This window comes from Sinocyclocheilus anshuiensis, unplaced genomic scaffold (assembly GCF_001515605.1).
Source record: "Sinocyclocheilus anshuiensis isolate Anshui unplaced genomic scaffold, SAMN03320099.WGS_v1.1 scaffold517, whole genome shotgun sequence".
Lineage (NCBI taxonomy): Eukaryota > Metazoa > Chordata > Actinopteri > Cypriniformes > Cyprinidae > Sinocyclocheilus > Sinocyclocheilus anshuiensis.
The window spans coordinates 1,332,313-1,346,041 of NW_015536535.1; the positions used below are offsets into that span (position 1 = coordinate 1,332,313).

A 13,729-nucleotide genomic window follows, 5' to 3' on the forward strand; every position below is an offset into this window, starting at 1 on the left:
AGGTCCACGAGCCAGGACTCGAACTTTTTTTTTTAATGTATGATGTATTTTTTGCAATAATCATACATTTAAAAAACTCCTTATTCATATGCATAAATCTGACTTTTAAATTGTGATTTATATACTTTAGCTAATAACTGATTTAAAATAACAAAAATCAAATTAATCATGAGTTGTTAAAATAGAGTATTTATTAGTATATATACATAATAAGCTATGTTACAATAACAATTAAAGCAATCATAGTGTGGCCATGCTTTTTAGCGTAAATACACTGCTTTTGAACTGAATCAAAATCCATTGAATCGTGAATCAAGTCAATTTGCTGTCAGTTAACACTCCTACTTGGAACTCTATATAACTAACATCTGAAGGTTTAAAGCTGAACTGTGCAGATACTTACCCAGGAATGAGCTCAGCTGCCTTTCTGCGACTTCTGCCTGTGTTTTTCTTTGCTTTGGTGTTGGTGGCTGACACTCCAAGTTCTGCATCTTTCTCTGGTCTCTTCTTCGGACTGCTGCCTCTTTCTGTCTTCTGAGTGAGGGGCACAAACAATTCATTTGTCTTAGAAAGAACCTCAACACTGAGAAGCTTCTGTTAAAACATTCACAAAGAGGCAAAAAAAGTGTAAAAAAAAAAAAAAGGTCATCCTCTTATGTTGTATTATGGCTCTTACCTCTTCATCTACATTATCCCTTTTTTCTGCATTATTTTTTCTTTTACACTCCTCATTTTCCATTGCTTCATCTACAGGCTGAGGGACTCTGCTTGCTGGGATGCTTTCTGGTAATCCAGGAAGTGTTTCCATAGGAAACATATCAGCTGGCAATGCCTTGTCCTCTCTGGATTCTCTAAAGTACTCTTTCTTCTCAGCTGGGAGAAGGGTTTCATCTAATATGTCATTGTTATTGTTGTTGTTATTACAAACTTCTGGATCAAGCTCAAAGGTGCGATCTCCATCTTCATCAGTGGGAGGACTGCAAAAGTCCGAGGAAGCAGGAACACTAGCAGCAGCAGTTGCAGGGCTATTTTTATATCTACTGTATAGGAACGACACCTTAGTTTGCTTCTTTGGAGGCTGGGATGAACCTCCAGAAGTTTTCTTGGATGAGGACTGTGACCGAATTGTCCCACTGGCCACGGCTGGAGATCCTCTCCCTTTGCCTTTGTCAGAGGGATGGCTTGTGTCAGTGTAGTTCTTACAACTGCCTTTTCCTCTACTAAAGAAAAAAAAAGAACAACGAGTAATTAAAAATGGATCTAACTCACATCGTTGGCTATAATATACAGCCAACTAGTATCAAGCAAAAATAAATAAATAATTGTAATATATTGCAATAGCAATTTTAACTGTGATATGATTCTTCAAAACATCACATTTCACTGCTGCTTAGATTTCCAGGTAAAAAAAAAAAAAAATCACACAGAAAAACATTAACAAGCAATTTCTTAATAATAATAATAATAGGTATTATTATAAATTATAATTATAATAAACTAAATGTTTAAAATATTAATTGAATATTAGATATTTATTTTATAGTATTATCAGTAGAAATAATAACAATTATATTTTATTAATTATTAATACACCTTTCAAATATGGTCCAATGAAGTAAACATGTACAAAAAATTAAAAACAAAACAAAAAAAGCAATCCAACCTCAAAGGACCAGATTAGTTTATGGAGCAGCACTGTGAACCAAATTAATCTAAGACACTGAAAATATGTTTGTATGTGTGTGATTCCCAGTGATGCTGTCTCACCTGACACCATTTGAGGAGATGTGGTTGACACTACTATTTTCACGAGGTACAGAGTTGTGATTGCTACGTGGACTTGGTGTGGAGAACTCGCTTAGAATGTGCTGAGCTTGATGGAAAGCCATCAGACACACACCAGCTAGAGAGGAACTGCAGAGAAAATGGGTTTTATATTAATGCATAGAATACATTTACACACACAGGGTAACATTTTGTGGGTTTAAGAATGTATATGGACTGCTAACCAGGTGAAGACCAGTGTGATGACCCAGAAGGACTCCTCCCAGCTGGGTCCTGGTACCACCTGAGCACACAGGGGCAGCATGTGGTGAGGAAGAGTCACATTGAGGGTGAAGTGGAAAAGGGAGCCACGTTCTGTCACTAGGGTCAAATCTCTGATTACCCACGAAGATGTGAAGTCTGGAGTAAATCTAGAGAGATACAGAGAGAACAGTTGAGATGAGGAGAAAATAAAAAGATAAAAAAGAGGGGGGAAAAATGTTGTGGAATATGGTGTCATACAGCCCACCCAAAAATGAAAATTCTGTCAGTATTTACTCACCCTCAAGTTGTTCTTTATTTTGTGGAACATGAAAGATATTTTTAAGAAAGTTGGTAACCGAACAGTTTCCATGCATACAGGTTTAGAACAACACAAGGGTGAGTAAATGATGACAGTGTTTTTATTTTGGGGTGGACTATCCTTTGTGCACTATCCTTTTTAAAATCATAAAAATACAGCAAGAAAAAAAAAAAAAAGAGGCAAATGAAAAAGAAAAAAAAAGGCAGAGAGACATCATAGCCAAACTGAACATTAAAACGTATTACATTCAATCATATAAACCAATAATAATATGCTGCTAAACACTTTCAATGACTTTAGAGACTAGAAATAGAAAAGGCAATAAGATGGTAACTAGCATGAAAAAGGGAGCCTAAAATGGGGTTTTAGGGATATTACGTCTGATCAGTCAGGCAATTTGGGTCTAAATCATAAATTTACTATTTAATTCTTAAAATATACAAACATATACAGGTGCATTTCACAAAATTAGAATATTGTGAAAAAGTTAAATTTTTTTTTGTAACTCATTTAAAAAAGTGAAACTTTCATATATTCTAGATCCATTACATGTAAAGTAAAACATTTCAAAAGTTTTTTGTTTTAATTTTGAGGATTAGAGCTTACAGCTTAGGAAAGTCAAAAATCCAGTATCTCAAAATTAGGGCTGTCGCGATTTCTCAATTTTATTCAACTATTTGATTTTTAAAAATCCTCGACTTCATTTTGCTCGCGTCGACTAACCGGCAAAAAACCGGAAGTGGCGCATTTCACAGACGAGAATGTATAAAACACACTATTAGTCTGTTTTCCAAGGCTGCATGATAAATTAAACCCATTTAAAAATCATAATTAAGCATAATTGTGAATTCACAAACACTACGATTTAATTAAATAATTATATGCGATGCAGTTCTAATACAGTATATGCATATTTTAAGCCATTTTAAAGGCTATTGTTCACTTACATCTATTTTTATTACCACAAAAAAAATTAATTATAATTATAGGGCACAATTAAATTATTTTATTAATAGTTTTATTTCCAAATTAATTTTTTTCCATTTTCATTTTTCTATACTCTGTTTTAATGGTTAAATTAAATTTTATTAATCAAAAAGCCTGTCTAATTAATTGAGTTTTTAATTGAGTTTTACAGTTTTATCTTTACCTAATTCTGTTTTCCATTTGAATGGTTCCATTAAATCTTAATAATCAAAAGCATCTCCAATTAATTGATTTTATTTTATTTTTTTAAAGTTGTTGTTCTTTTTTCAGAAATACTGCACATTTAAAATTTTTCTCCTAAACAAATTCTGGTAAATATTATTTCTGGTAAATACTCCTTTAAAAAGTGTTTTTTGATTATAATTTTATTATTAGTACACTACAACACGTGGATATGTTGTCATTCTTACACTATAATACTGAACTTTGATTTTAGTGATTTGGACTATGAGATGGACACTTGCTTCTTGCACTTTATGTTGCACTTTACTTTTTTACTTTTGGATTTCATTTGGTTTAATGAAATATAGTTTAATAAAATATTCTTAAATAAAATCGATTTTTTTTGTGTGTGGGAAATTAATCGTTTAGATTAATTGATTAATCGATAAATTAGTCGATAGATTAATCGAAATAAAAATAGTCATTAGTGGCAGCCCTACTCAAAATATTAGAATATTTCCTAAGATCAATCAAAAAAAGGTTTTGCAAAACAGAAAAGTTAAAGTTCTTTAAAGTATGTTAATTTTTGCACTCAATACTTGGTCGGGGCTTCTTTAGCACAAATGACAGCATCAGTGAGGTGAAGCTTGGAAGCGATCAGCCTGCGGCACTGCTGAGGCACTTTTGAGCCTTCAGCTCGTCTGTATTGTTGAATCGACTGTTTCTCATCTTTCTCTTGAAAATATCCCATAGATTCCATATGGGGTTCAGGTCAGGCATGTTGGCTGGCCAATCAAGCACAGTAATATCATGTTCAGCAAACCATTCGGAAGTGGTTTTAGCACTGTGGGCAGGTGCTAAAGTCCTGCTGGAAAGGAAATCAGCATCTCCATAAAGCTTGTCAGCAGATGGAAGCATAAAGTGCTCCAAAATCTCCTGGTAGACGGCTGCATTGACTTTGGACTTGAAAAAACACAATAGACCAACATCAGCAGATGTCACCGCACCCCAAATCATCACTGACTTCGGAAACTTCACACTGGACTTCAAGCAGCTTGGATTCTGTGCCTCTCCAGTCTTCCTCCAGACCTTGATTTCCTAATGAAATGCAAAATTAACTTTTCTCTGAAAAGAGGACTTTAGACCACTGAGCAACAGTCCAGTTCTTTTTCTCCTTAGCCCAGGTAAGATGCTTCTGATGTTGTTTCTGTTTCAGAAGTGGCTTGGTAGACCTTTTCCTGAAGACGTCTGAGCGTAATGACTCTTGATGCACTGACTCCAGCTTCAGTCCACTCCTTGTGAAGCTCTCCCAAGTGTTTGAATCGGCTTTGCTTGACAGTATTCTGTGTTAAGTGTTCCCTGTTGCTTGTGCACCTTTTCCTACCCAATTTCTTCCTTCCAGTCAACTTTGCATTTAATATGCTTTGATACAGCACTCTGTGAACAGCCACCGCTTTCAGTAATGACCTTCTGTGACTTACCCTCTTTGTGGAGGGTGTCAATGATCGTCTTCTGGACCATTGTCAAGTCAGCAGTCTTCCCTATTATTGTGGTTTCAAATAACAAGAGATACCCGGAATTTATACTGTAGGGATCGTCATTTAATGAAACTCAAATGTAAATATTCTAATATTTTGAGATACTGGATTTTTGACTTTCATGAGCTGTAAGTTCTAATCATCAAAATAAAAAAATAAAAAACCGTTTGAAATGTTTTACTTTACATGTGATGAATTTAGAATATATGAAAGTTTCACTTTTTTTCACTTAATTTTTTGAGATGCACCTGTACAAGATGTTATCACAACACTGCTGTCAATGCATTTGAATGCAGCTAAACGAAGAATTTGCCACATGAGGAAGACAACCATGTTTCATGGGAAAAATTATCAGCCAAGGAGGACTATTTAATTCCTAGAGAAACCTATCGTTTTGCAATCCCATTCAATGGTAGTGACTCGGCTTATATAATAATGTAATATTACCAAATAAACTGGTTGCTTGCAAAACATTTTTAGTTCGTCAGAATACACAGCTATTTTTCTTAAATGGTCGTCAATAGAACCAGATGATGTAGATATAAAATATCCCAGCAGGGGCAGGCATTAGGAAACATAGGTAACACATGTTACTACATTAAAGTCACTTGTAAAACTATCATTTGAAATCTATCATCTCAAAACTCTATCGTATTCAAAAACAAAGGGATGGAATAAGATCTGCACTTGGCTTAAAATACTGATATTGAATAGTATGCACAGTAGCGTAAACAACTGAAAATCAGCAGGCACATGCACCTTTCACATTAACACTCTTAAGACTTACGCAATTGTGATTTCTGAGGACGAGTTGTAGTCCACTCTGAAAGATCTGCAGTGTTGCACCTCAAAGCCATAACCTTGACATTTATATCCATTAATGTTCATGGATACTACAGTCAATGGCAACTCGCCTGCATTCTCCACTTTAAAGCTTTTCTGGATGGCAAACAAGGGCTTACTTGATCGTAAACCTGTGAAAAGACAACAAAGAGAAACAAAAATGCAGTAACACTTTGTAATAATAATTTCATTAACAAATCACTAACAAACATTATAATGCTTAAGGGATCGTTAGTTAATACATATTCAAATTTATTAGCTAAATGTACACTACAAAAGATTTTAACAGATGTTACACAATGATTAAAATCTTTTGTTAATGCACATTTTTGCTGCTATTGAGGTGTGATACGGGTAAGGTTAGGGACATGTTTGGTAGTATGGGTAGCTTTAAAAGTTGGTTAAGTGGTCAGAAATGTACAGGGGTTAATTTGATTAATATAAGGGAACACGATTCAATCTGTTAATATTACATTGTTTTGATAAATGAATGAAGTTCTCATGAAAAAATGATTTGTTTTCTCCTGTTGATGTATGATTCAAGGAATATCCATGTTTTGCACCCACATTACAATGTGTTTGATGTCTTTAGCAAGCATTTAGCTAAACTTAACTAACCACCCTTTACACAAACGTTTTTCCAGCAGCTAAAAGTCCAATGCCTATAAAGATACTAAATAAATAGTAAATGTTTATAAACATTTACAAATGATGAATAGTCTCAACTTTAGATTGGATACTGCAAAAGCCTGAACAAATGATTAATAAATTATTTGTACACATGCATAAATAGGGTGAATTCAGTTCATTTGGGACACATTTTGCCATTGAGATAACTGCTCATAAAAGTACTAATGATTAGTAAACATTTATAAACATTTACAAATTATGAATAGTCTTTAGATCGGGTACTGCAAAAATATGAACAAATCATTAATAAATGATAATAAAGATAAAAAATAATAAAAATGATAAATAAAGTCTACACAACAGAGTCCAATTATACTATCTTTACAAACTGTGATTATGAGTTAACGAATAATGTTAACATGAAAAGTTTGTAAAGTGCTTAAAATTACTAAGCTATTTTTTTCACAACATTTGTTAACGTAAAAAAGAGCAGCAGATAATATAAGAAAATGAAGTTTAATGAGCATTCAAAAGTACATTAACAAACAAGCTTTTAATCATTGTTTAATTTGTCAGAATTTGTAGATTTTTAAAAACTGCATGCTTGTAAGAACTGAAAGTTTAATGACATTTGTAAGCATTAACTAATGATCCGTTAAGCATTATATGTTTTTTAAAGATTTATTAATGAAACTTTTAAGCCTCGTTCAGACTGTCTGCCCAAACCCGATTTTATGCATATCCGGATGGAATCTGATTTGAATAACTGACTGTCCACACAGTGTATCGCAACTGTTCATATCCGATTTGTGTGTCCATAAGCACTCTTTCGTTTTACGGAATGTGCGTTGGTTTCTATGGCAATGCCGTTACATTGTTATGCCAACGCTAAAAACAACAATAACAGCAATACAGTTTGCAATACAGATGTTGTCTTACGACATGACAACATGTTGCCGTCGCGCTGGATTATTATTATTATGGATTTCGTCTTATGAGGCAGCGGCAGAAACGCAGGAAGCTGGAATGTGCGGCTTTATTCCGTGCTGCCGTCTCCGCTGGTTTCAAAACTCAGTTCGCAACAACACAAGCTTGTTTCTGTAAAGACGTTCATTATGTTTTCTACAAAAACGTTTGACGTTTTTACGTTTTAGTGGCGTGAAAACATGAAAAAGCTAGGCTAAATCCGATCTGACTGGTCAGACTGAAACGGATATCCAGGAATGCAATTTAAATAGGATTCCAAACCACATATTTTTGCAAAAATCGGATTTCAAGTAGTTCGTTGCCGTTCAGACTATTTAAATATGATCAGATTTCAATCGGAATTGCACAAAAATCGGATTTGGGCTGACAGTCTGAACGAGGCTTTAATCACTGTAAACCATCTGTCAAAATAATTCCATGATCAAGTACATGATCATATTAATTGAAAATTTAATGACATTCATAAGCATTTCAATTTACATTGAATAACGATCTGTTAATCATTAGGTAATGTTTCGTAAGTTCCTTAGTAAACATTAACAAGCACATTATCTCATATTTCTAGGTATGTGAATATATATTAACAAATGATCTGTTAAGCATGTATAATGTTTGTTAAATGATTTATTAATGAAAGTTATTATAAAGTGTTTTTCAACAAACTCTTAGAGATGACAGGAGAAGCTCAGCTCACCATCTCTGCACTCCATGAGGGTTGACTGGGGCACATTGAAGCGCAGTGAGGCTGCAGGCCCAGGGAGCTTCCCTCCTACTCTCAGGAGCTCCTTTGCCCCAAACCCTTTAACCAGAACCATGTCAAACACGGTCAGGTTGTTCCTGTTAACAAACAGACAGAGCCACAATTACTGTGTGCTAACAACTAGCATAGAAACTCATAGCAACACTGAGAAAACAACAACAACCACAACAAGGAAAGCTGCGGTCAATAGTGTAATGGAACTGCTCGCACAAAAGTCACTTTTAGACCAACCAGCATTCTGTGACCGCACCTTAAGGCAAAACATTTTGTGTGTAATTGCTAAAGCGAAAAAAAAGCAAATGTTGTCAAAATGTTGCATCATGTCATTACATAGTACATACAAAGTTCCTACTATAAATGCCCACGACATTTCCTATAGTATGTGCTTACGGGATGGGGATCACTAACACTCAGACCAAATTGTGAACCATTTTATGAAATTTTTGAATAAAAATGTCCTGATCATTTCAATTTTTTTCATGACCATGCATTGCAGTACTGTCCATAGCAACATTCCAACAAAGCAAAACCTTTTCCCCCTTAATCTGTTGAATGTATAATTAAATAGCTCAATGTTATGTTAATACCTCAGTTACAACTCATTTGGGCAAAGCAGTACCTGATGAGGAGCAGTGAGGTAACATGCTTGTGTTCTGTGGGTTGGTACACCACAGAAACCGTCCTCGACTCCCACGGCTGAAGAAGGAATCTCAACACACTGCCTCTCTTACTTTCCTGTTTGCAAAAACATGAGTTCACTATAACCAGAGTTACCACAAGACACATTAACTACACAAGATATACTCAATGTGCTTAACAAGGCTATTCAAAGGTCATGACCTTACCTTGTGATTAGTAGCCAATAGAAGAAACTCTGTTGTAGTGATATTCACAGACAGTGGGCTAATATTAAACCTAGAAACAGATACATACATAATATGATTTCAGATGTTATGTCTCATTAACATTTCTTCATTAATGCTAACTAACGCTACTAAAAAGAAAGAAATGCCTTGGGAACTAACGGAAACAAAATAAGCTGAAGTACTAAAATGACTAAATAAAAATGTGTAATTTGTGTGTAAATACATGTCTTATTTAGAGAGATGTTTATACTGTACTAGATATTCAATTTAATATTGTTTATAATTTATTTTGTAATTAAGGTTTTTGGCAGAACAGAATTTAGGCCATGAGTGTGTGTTTGCAGTAGGTACCATTTGGTCAGCATGTCGAGGGCTTCAAGCGGAACTGGATATGAGGAGAGGGTTCGGATCTCCACAGACACCACTGAGCCCGTCGGGTTTTTCAGAGTGAAATTCTTCACCTGGATTAGTGATTTACATTAATAGTTCAAACAATGCTGAAAATTCCATGTGATGCATCAAAAGGTGGCATGTTTGATTGCCATTTAAATATTCTTACTAAAGATGCTCCTTTTGTTCTTTTATTAGTGATTTGCATACCTTACTCTCATTGACAGGTGTGGCCCCAAAGTCCAGGGGTGAAGATTGGTTTGCAGGAAGTCTGGGCCACCTGAATAAAACACACACACACAAGACAAAAAAGATGAGTGAATGTACATATGTTTAAACAGCATTCAAAACGGGTAGCCTATTTGTCCCCACACGTTTGTTTCTACCTTCCAGCATGTTTACCTGCAAGAAAGCTCTCTGCTACAGTGCCAACGGCTACAGAGTGAAGAGGCCAGACTGCTGTCCACTCTCCAGAGAGATGAGGAGGATTCTGGGAGAAGGGACTGCTGCCACTCAACATGTCCTGCAAGTTCATACACATACAAAATGCAAAAACTAGTATGCAAAAAACTATTCAATCAATTTATAGTACAAGGTTATAAGAAGTGACTACAACAGTGCTACTAGGGAGCTCAAGATGACTTAAAAATGATTTAAAATAAGGCAAAACAAGCAATAAAATAAAGCTGAAACAACTATAAATTAAATATTTCTTTTTTAAATTTACTTCCTCACAGGGTTATTATAGAAAAGTAAAACAAACTAAAACCATAAAAAAAACATTGTTACTTGAAATAAATGTTAACTGAAAAAAATAAAATAAAATATAAGAAATGTAAACTTAATTTATTTCAGCTAGTTCAAGGCAGCATGTCTAATTATGTAGTTTAACTACATGTACTATAACACTAAAAACAGGTCCAATTCTTGCTGTTAACAAACCATTAACTACGACTCAAACTCCTAATTTGCTGCTCATTAGTAGTTAGTAAGATAGTTGTTAAGTTTAGGTATTGGGTAGGATTAGGGATGTAGAATATGATCATGCAGAATATGTGCATTATAAGTACTAATAAACAGCCAATATGTTAATAATAGGCATGCTAATAAGCAACTAGTTAATAGTGAGAATTGGTCTCTATACTAAAGTGTTACCAAAAAATAATAAAAGCTGTACAGACATTAAAGAAAAAACAAAGGAAAAAAATACAAATTTCAAAAACTTCACTACATTTAAAATTAAAATGGAAAATATATTAATAAAAATGAATTAAAAGTATTAATAAAAACTATAATAGAATATGGACACTGCTTACACTGCTTTCCTAGGAAAATTTAAAAAATTGTGATTTATAGACCCGAACAATAAGTTAAAAAAAATATTGCAATGCCATGGGCATTTCTATAATTAAAACACATTTTACTATTTAAGCCAAGCTCCGAAATCATTTATTGGGTAGAAGCTGTGAATAAATTATTATTTTTTAAATCCTTTATCCGTAATCCTCATCCAGTAAATCATGATGGACTGGAAGAGTCATGTAAATTCAGTGGGTAAAAAGTGTGGGAATCTTGAAGAACATTGGTGAAATGTAATCATTTTGATTAATTATTTTATATTAATTATTAGGGCTTTTTTTTTCATTTACAGAAACTAAATTAAGACAAGTTTTCAAAACAAACTGTTTAAGACAATGGTTAACCTTGGAGTCAAAAAGGTTGAGATCCATTGGTCTAGAAAAAACACTTATGTGTGTTCAGTTATCTCACCTGCTCTGGACAAACGGAGAGGACAGAGCCGTTCACACTCTTCAGAAGACTCAAACATAACACCTCCCTGCTGAGGAAAGAAAGTGATCATTCAGACAAAAACGAGCAAATCTGCTTAATAATAGGACCCGAAGTAAATAAATAAATTACTGTCTATGTGCTCTCTTTTCAATGCATTCTGTCTATGCAGTAGATAATGATTTGAATCCATCATCAGGTTTCCATCAACACAGCAAGAGGATGTGAACCTCTTATTTAAGAGTTTTCATGCTGATGTAGTCAAGCTTTACCTTTGAGGCAGTAGAATACGTTTGGAGGTGAAGCTCCATTGGAACCCCTACATTGGTTGTCAGGGTAACTGTGGTTTTGAGGTTTGTGGGTAAAGATTTGCTGAGCAGTTGAAGAGACAGAAGCTTCCAGCTACCAGGGCTCACCTCCAGGGACTTTGTCAAATTTACAACCTATAAATTGGGAAAATTTACATCTTAGTAAAGCTGTAAAAACAGTATCGTTCGGACTAATATAGGCTACTATTTTTGTGAATTGTACTTTTGTATACTATTAAAAGCAATTATATTATTTAGTTTTTATTATGTATTTTAAGTACTACGTTGAAGAAGTAAAAAAAAAAAAAAAAGTTTAAATAGAGTCACTAACCCACCAACTACTCATTATCTCAATTTCAAAGCAGGAAAAAAATCCACATTCTTTATTTAGTCACAAAGTGTCCTGCAATCCATTCATCTGCTCTAAAGTCATGTGGTCACTGGACATTCAGGTCTCCTGAATGTTTAACATTACCTTAAAGAGTTTATGCTGCGAAAAGGAAATGTTAGTGATTCTGAAGGCGATGGGGAAGGGGATGGACAGCCAGAGCTCAACATGCTCTGAGCCCCTCTGCTTCTGTCTGAGCTGAACTAAAGAACTCAGCTCAGAGCTGGACCATCTGAAACAGAGAGGAACAACTTTGTAAAAACAAGGCTAGTAGAACTGCATCAAAAATCATGAACACAGCATTCACTAGGTTACATTTTATATTTTATATCCTAAATATAAAGAGTTGAAGCACACTGCCATTCACTTACACAAGTTTATAATGTGTAAGTTTTTTAAATGTTTTAGAAAATACTCTTATTAATCATTAGAGGCTAAAAAAAACATTTAAAAATGCAAGGTTGCATTTATTTGATCAAAAATACAGTTAAAAAAAACAGCAATATTGTGAAATATTAATAATTGAAAGTTTTCTATTTTAATATATATATATAAAAAAAAAATACTTCTGTGATGGCAAATCTGAATTTTCAGCAGTCTTCAGTGTTCCAGTATTCACTGATTTAAAACATCCTTACTTACTGCTTATTAATTTCCTTAAAAAAAAAATCGTATTGACCCCAAAATTTTGAACGGGTAGTGCATTTATTATGCAATTATTAATGATACCATATTTAAAACTTGCAAAAAGTATATTGCGATGGCGCCGACGCTGATGGCTGCCTCCGTGGCGGTGCTCCGCAGTTGTTTTTATGTTTTTGTTAGTTTGTCCTGTCTTTAGTTATATCCCTGCAATCAGTTTCACCAGAGACGAATTGCTGGACATTCGGAAGTACACACCACCCGATATTTCACCGGTTTTCGATTATTCTGATGTTTTGCTGGACATTGTAGTCGGGGGAGCTGCGGCGCTGAACAAACGCTTCAGGACGCGCAGACAGGGGAAGCGAGCCAGCGCGCTCGTGAAGCTCAGGCAGCGCGGATTCAGAATGCCGTTGCCTAGCATCCATCTGGTGAACCTCCGCTCTCTACCCAACAAAACGGACGAACTCCTTCTGCTCTCCCGGATAAATAAGGATTTTTCAAACTCTGCTGCTCTGTGTTTCACGGAAACCTGGCTGAAAGACGCCATTCCGGACAGCGCATTGAGTCTGCCGGGCTTTCAGCTGTTTAGAGCAGATCGCGACGCAGAATCAATGGGGAAATCACGCGGCGGCGGGACATGCTTTTACATCAATGAGAGGTGGTGTACAGATGTAACGGTGTTAAAGAAGATGTGCTGTTCAGATCTAGAAGTGCTCTTCATTAACTGCAAGCCTTTCTACTCGCCGCGGGAGTTTTGTTAGTTCATTCTGATCAGTGTTTACATTCCTCCGCAAGCGCACGTGAGCTCACCTTTACAGAAACTCGCTGATCATATCACAGACACAGAACAACACCCGGACTCTGTTTTAATCATTCTCGGGGACTTTAATAAAGCAAATCTCACCCGTGAGCTGCCAAAATACAGACAGCACATCACATGTCCCACCAGAGACAGTAATATATTGGATCACTGTTACACCACAATAAAGAATGCATATCACTCTGTCCCACGAGCAGCTTTGGGGCTCTCTGATCACTGTTTAGTTCATCTAATACCGACCTACAGGCAGAAACTGAAATCAGCTAAACC

General features: G+C 35.2%; 1 protein-coding gene across 1 annotated transcript in view; it reads right to left on the reverse strand.

The window, feature by feature from the left end:
* tmem131l (transmembrane 131 like) overlaps positions 1 to 13,729 on the reverse strand; it is a 64,831-nt gene that overhangs the window by 7,801 nt on the left and 43,301 nt on the right. The window contains exons 13-26 of the mRNA XM_016495465.1: positions 12,082 to 12,226; positions 11,571 to 11,741; positions 11,281 to 11,350; positions 9,913 to 10,033; positions 9,721 to 9,790; positions 9,472 to 9,581; positions 9,100 to 9,169; positions 8,874 to 8,989; positions 8,189 to 8,331; positions 5,822 to 6,008; positions 2,010 to 2,195; positions 1,768 to 1,914; positions 677 to 1,220; positions 404 to 534 (exon numbers count right to left, since the gene is read on the reverse strand). Of these exons, the coding sequence (XP_016350951.1) occupies positions 404 to 534; positions 677 to 1,220; positions 1,768 to 1,914; positions 2,010 to 2,195; positions 5,822 to 6,008; positions 8,189 to 8,331; positions 8,874 to 8,989; positions 9,100 to 9,169; positions 9,472 to 9,581; positions 9,721 to 9,790; positions 9,913 to 10,033; positions 11,281 to 11,350; positions 11,571 to 11,741; positions 12,082 to 12,226 (2,211 nt within the window). The remainder of the gene's footprint in view (positions 1 to 403; positions 535 to 676; positions 1,221 to 1,767; positions 1,915 to 2,009; positions 2,196 to 5,821; positions 6,009 to 8,188; positions 8,332 to 8,873; positions 8,990 to 9,099; positions 9,170 to 9,471; positions 9,582 to 9,720; positions 9,791 to 9,912; positions 10,034 to 11,280; positions 11,351 to 11,570; positions 11,742 to 12,081; positions 12,227 to 13,729) is intronic.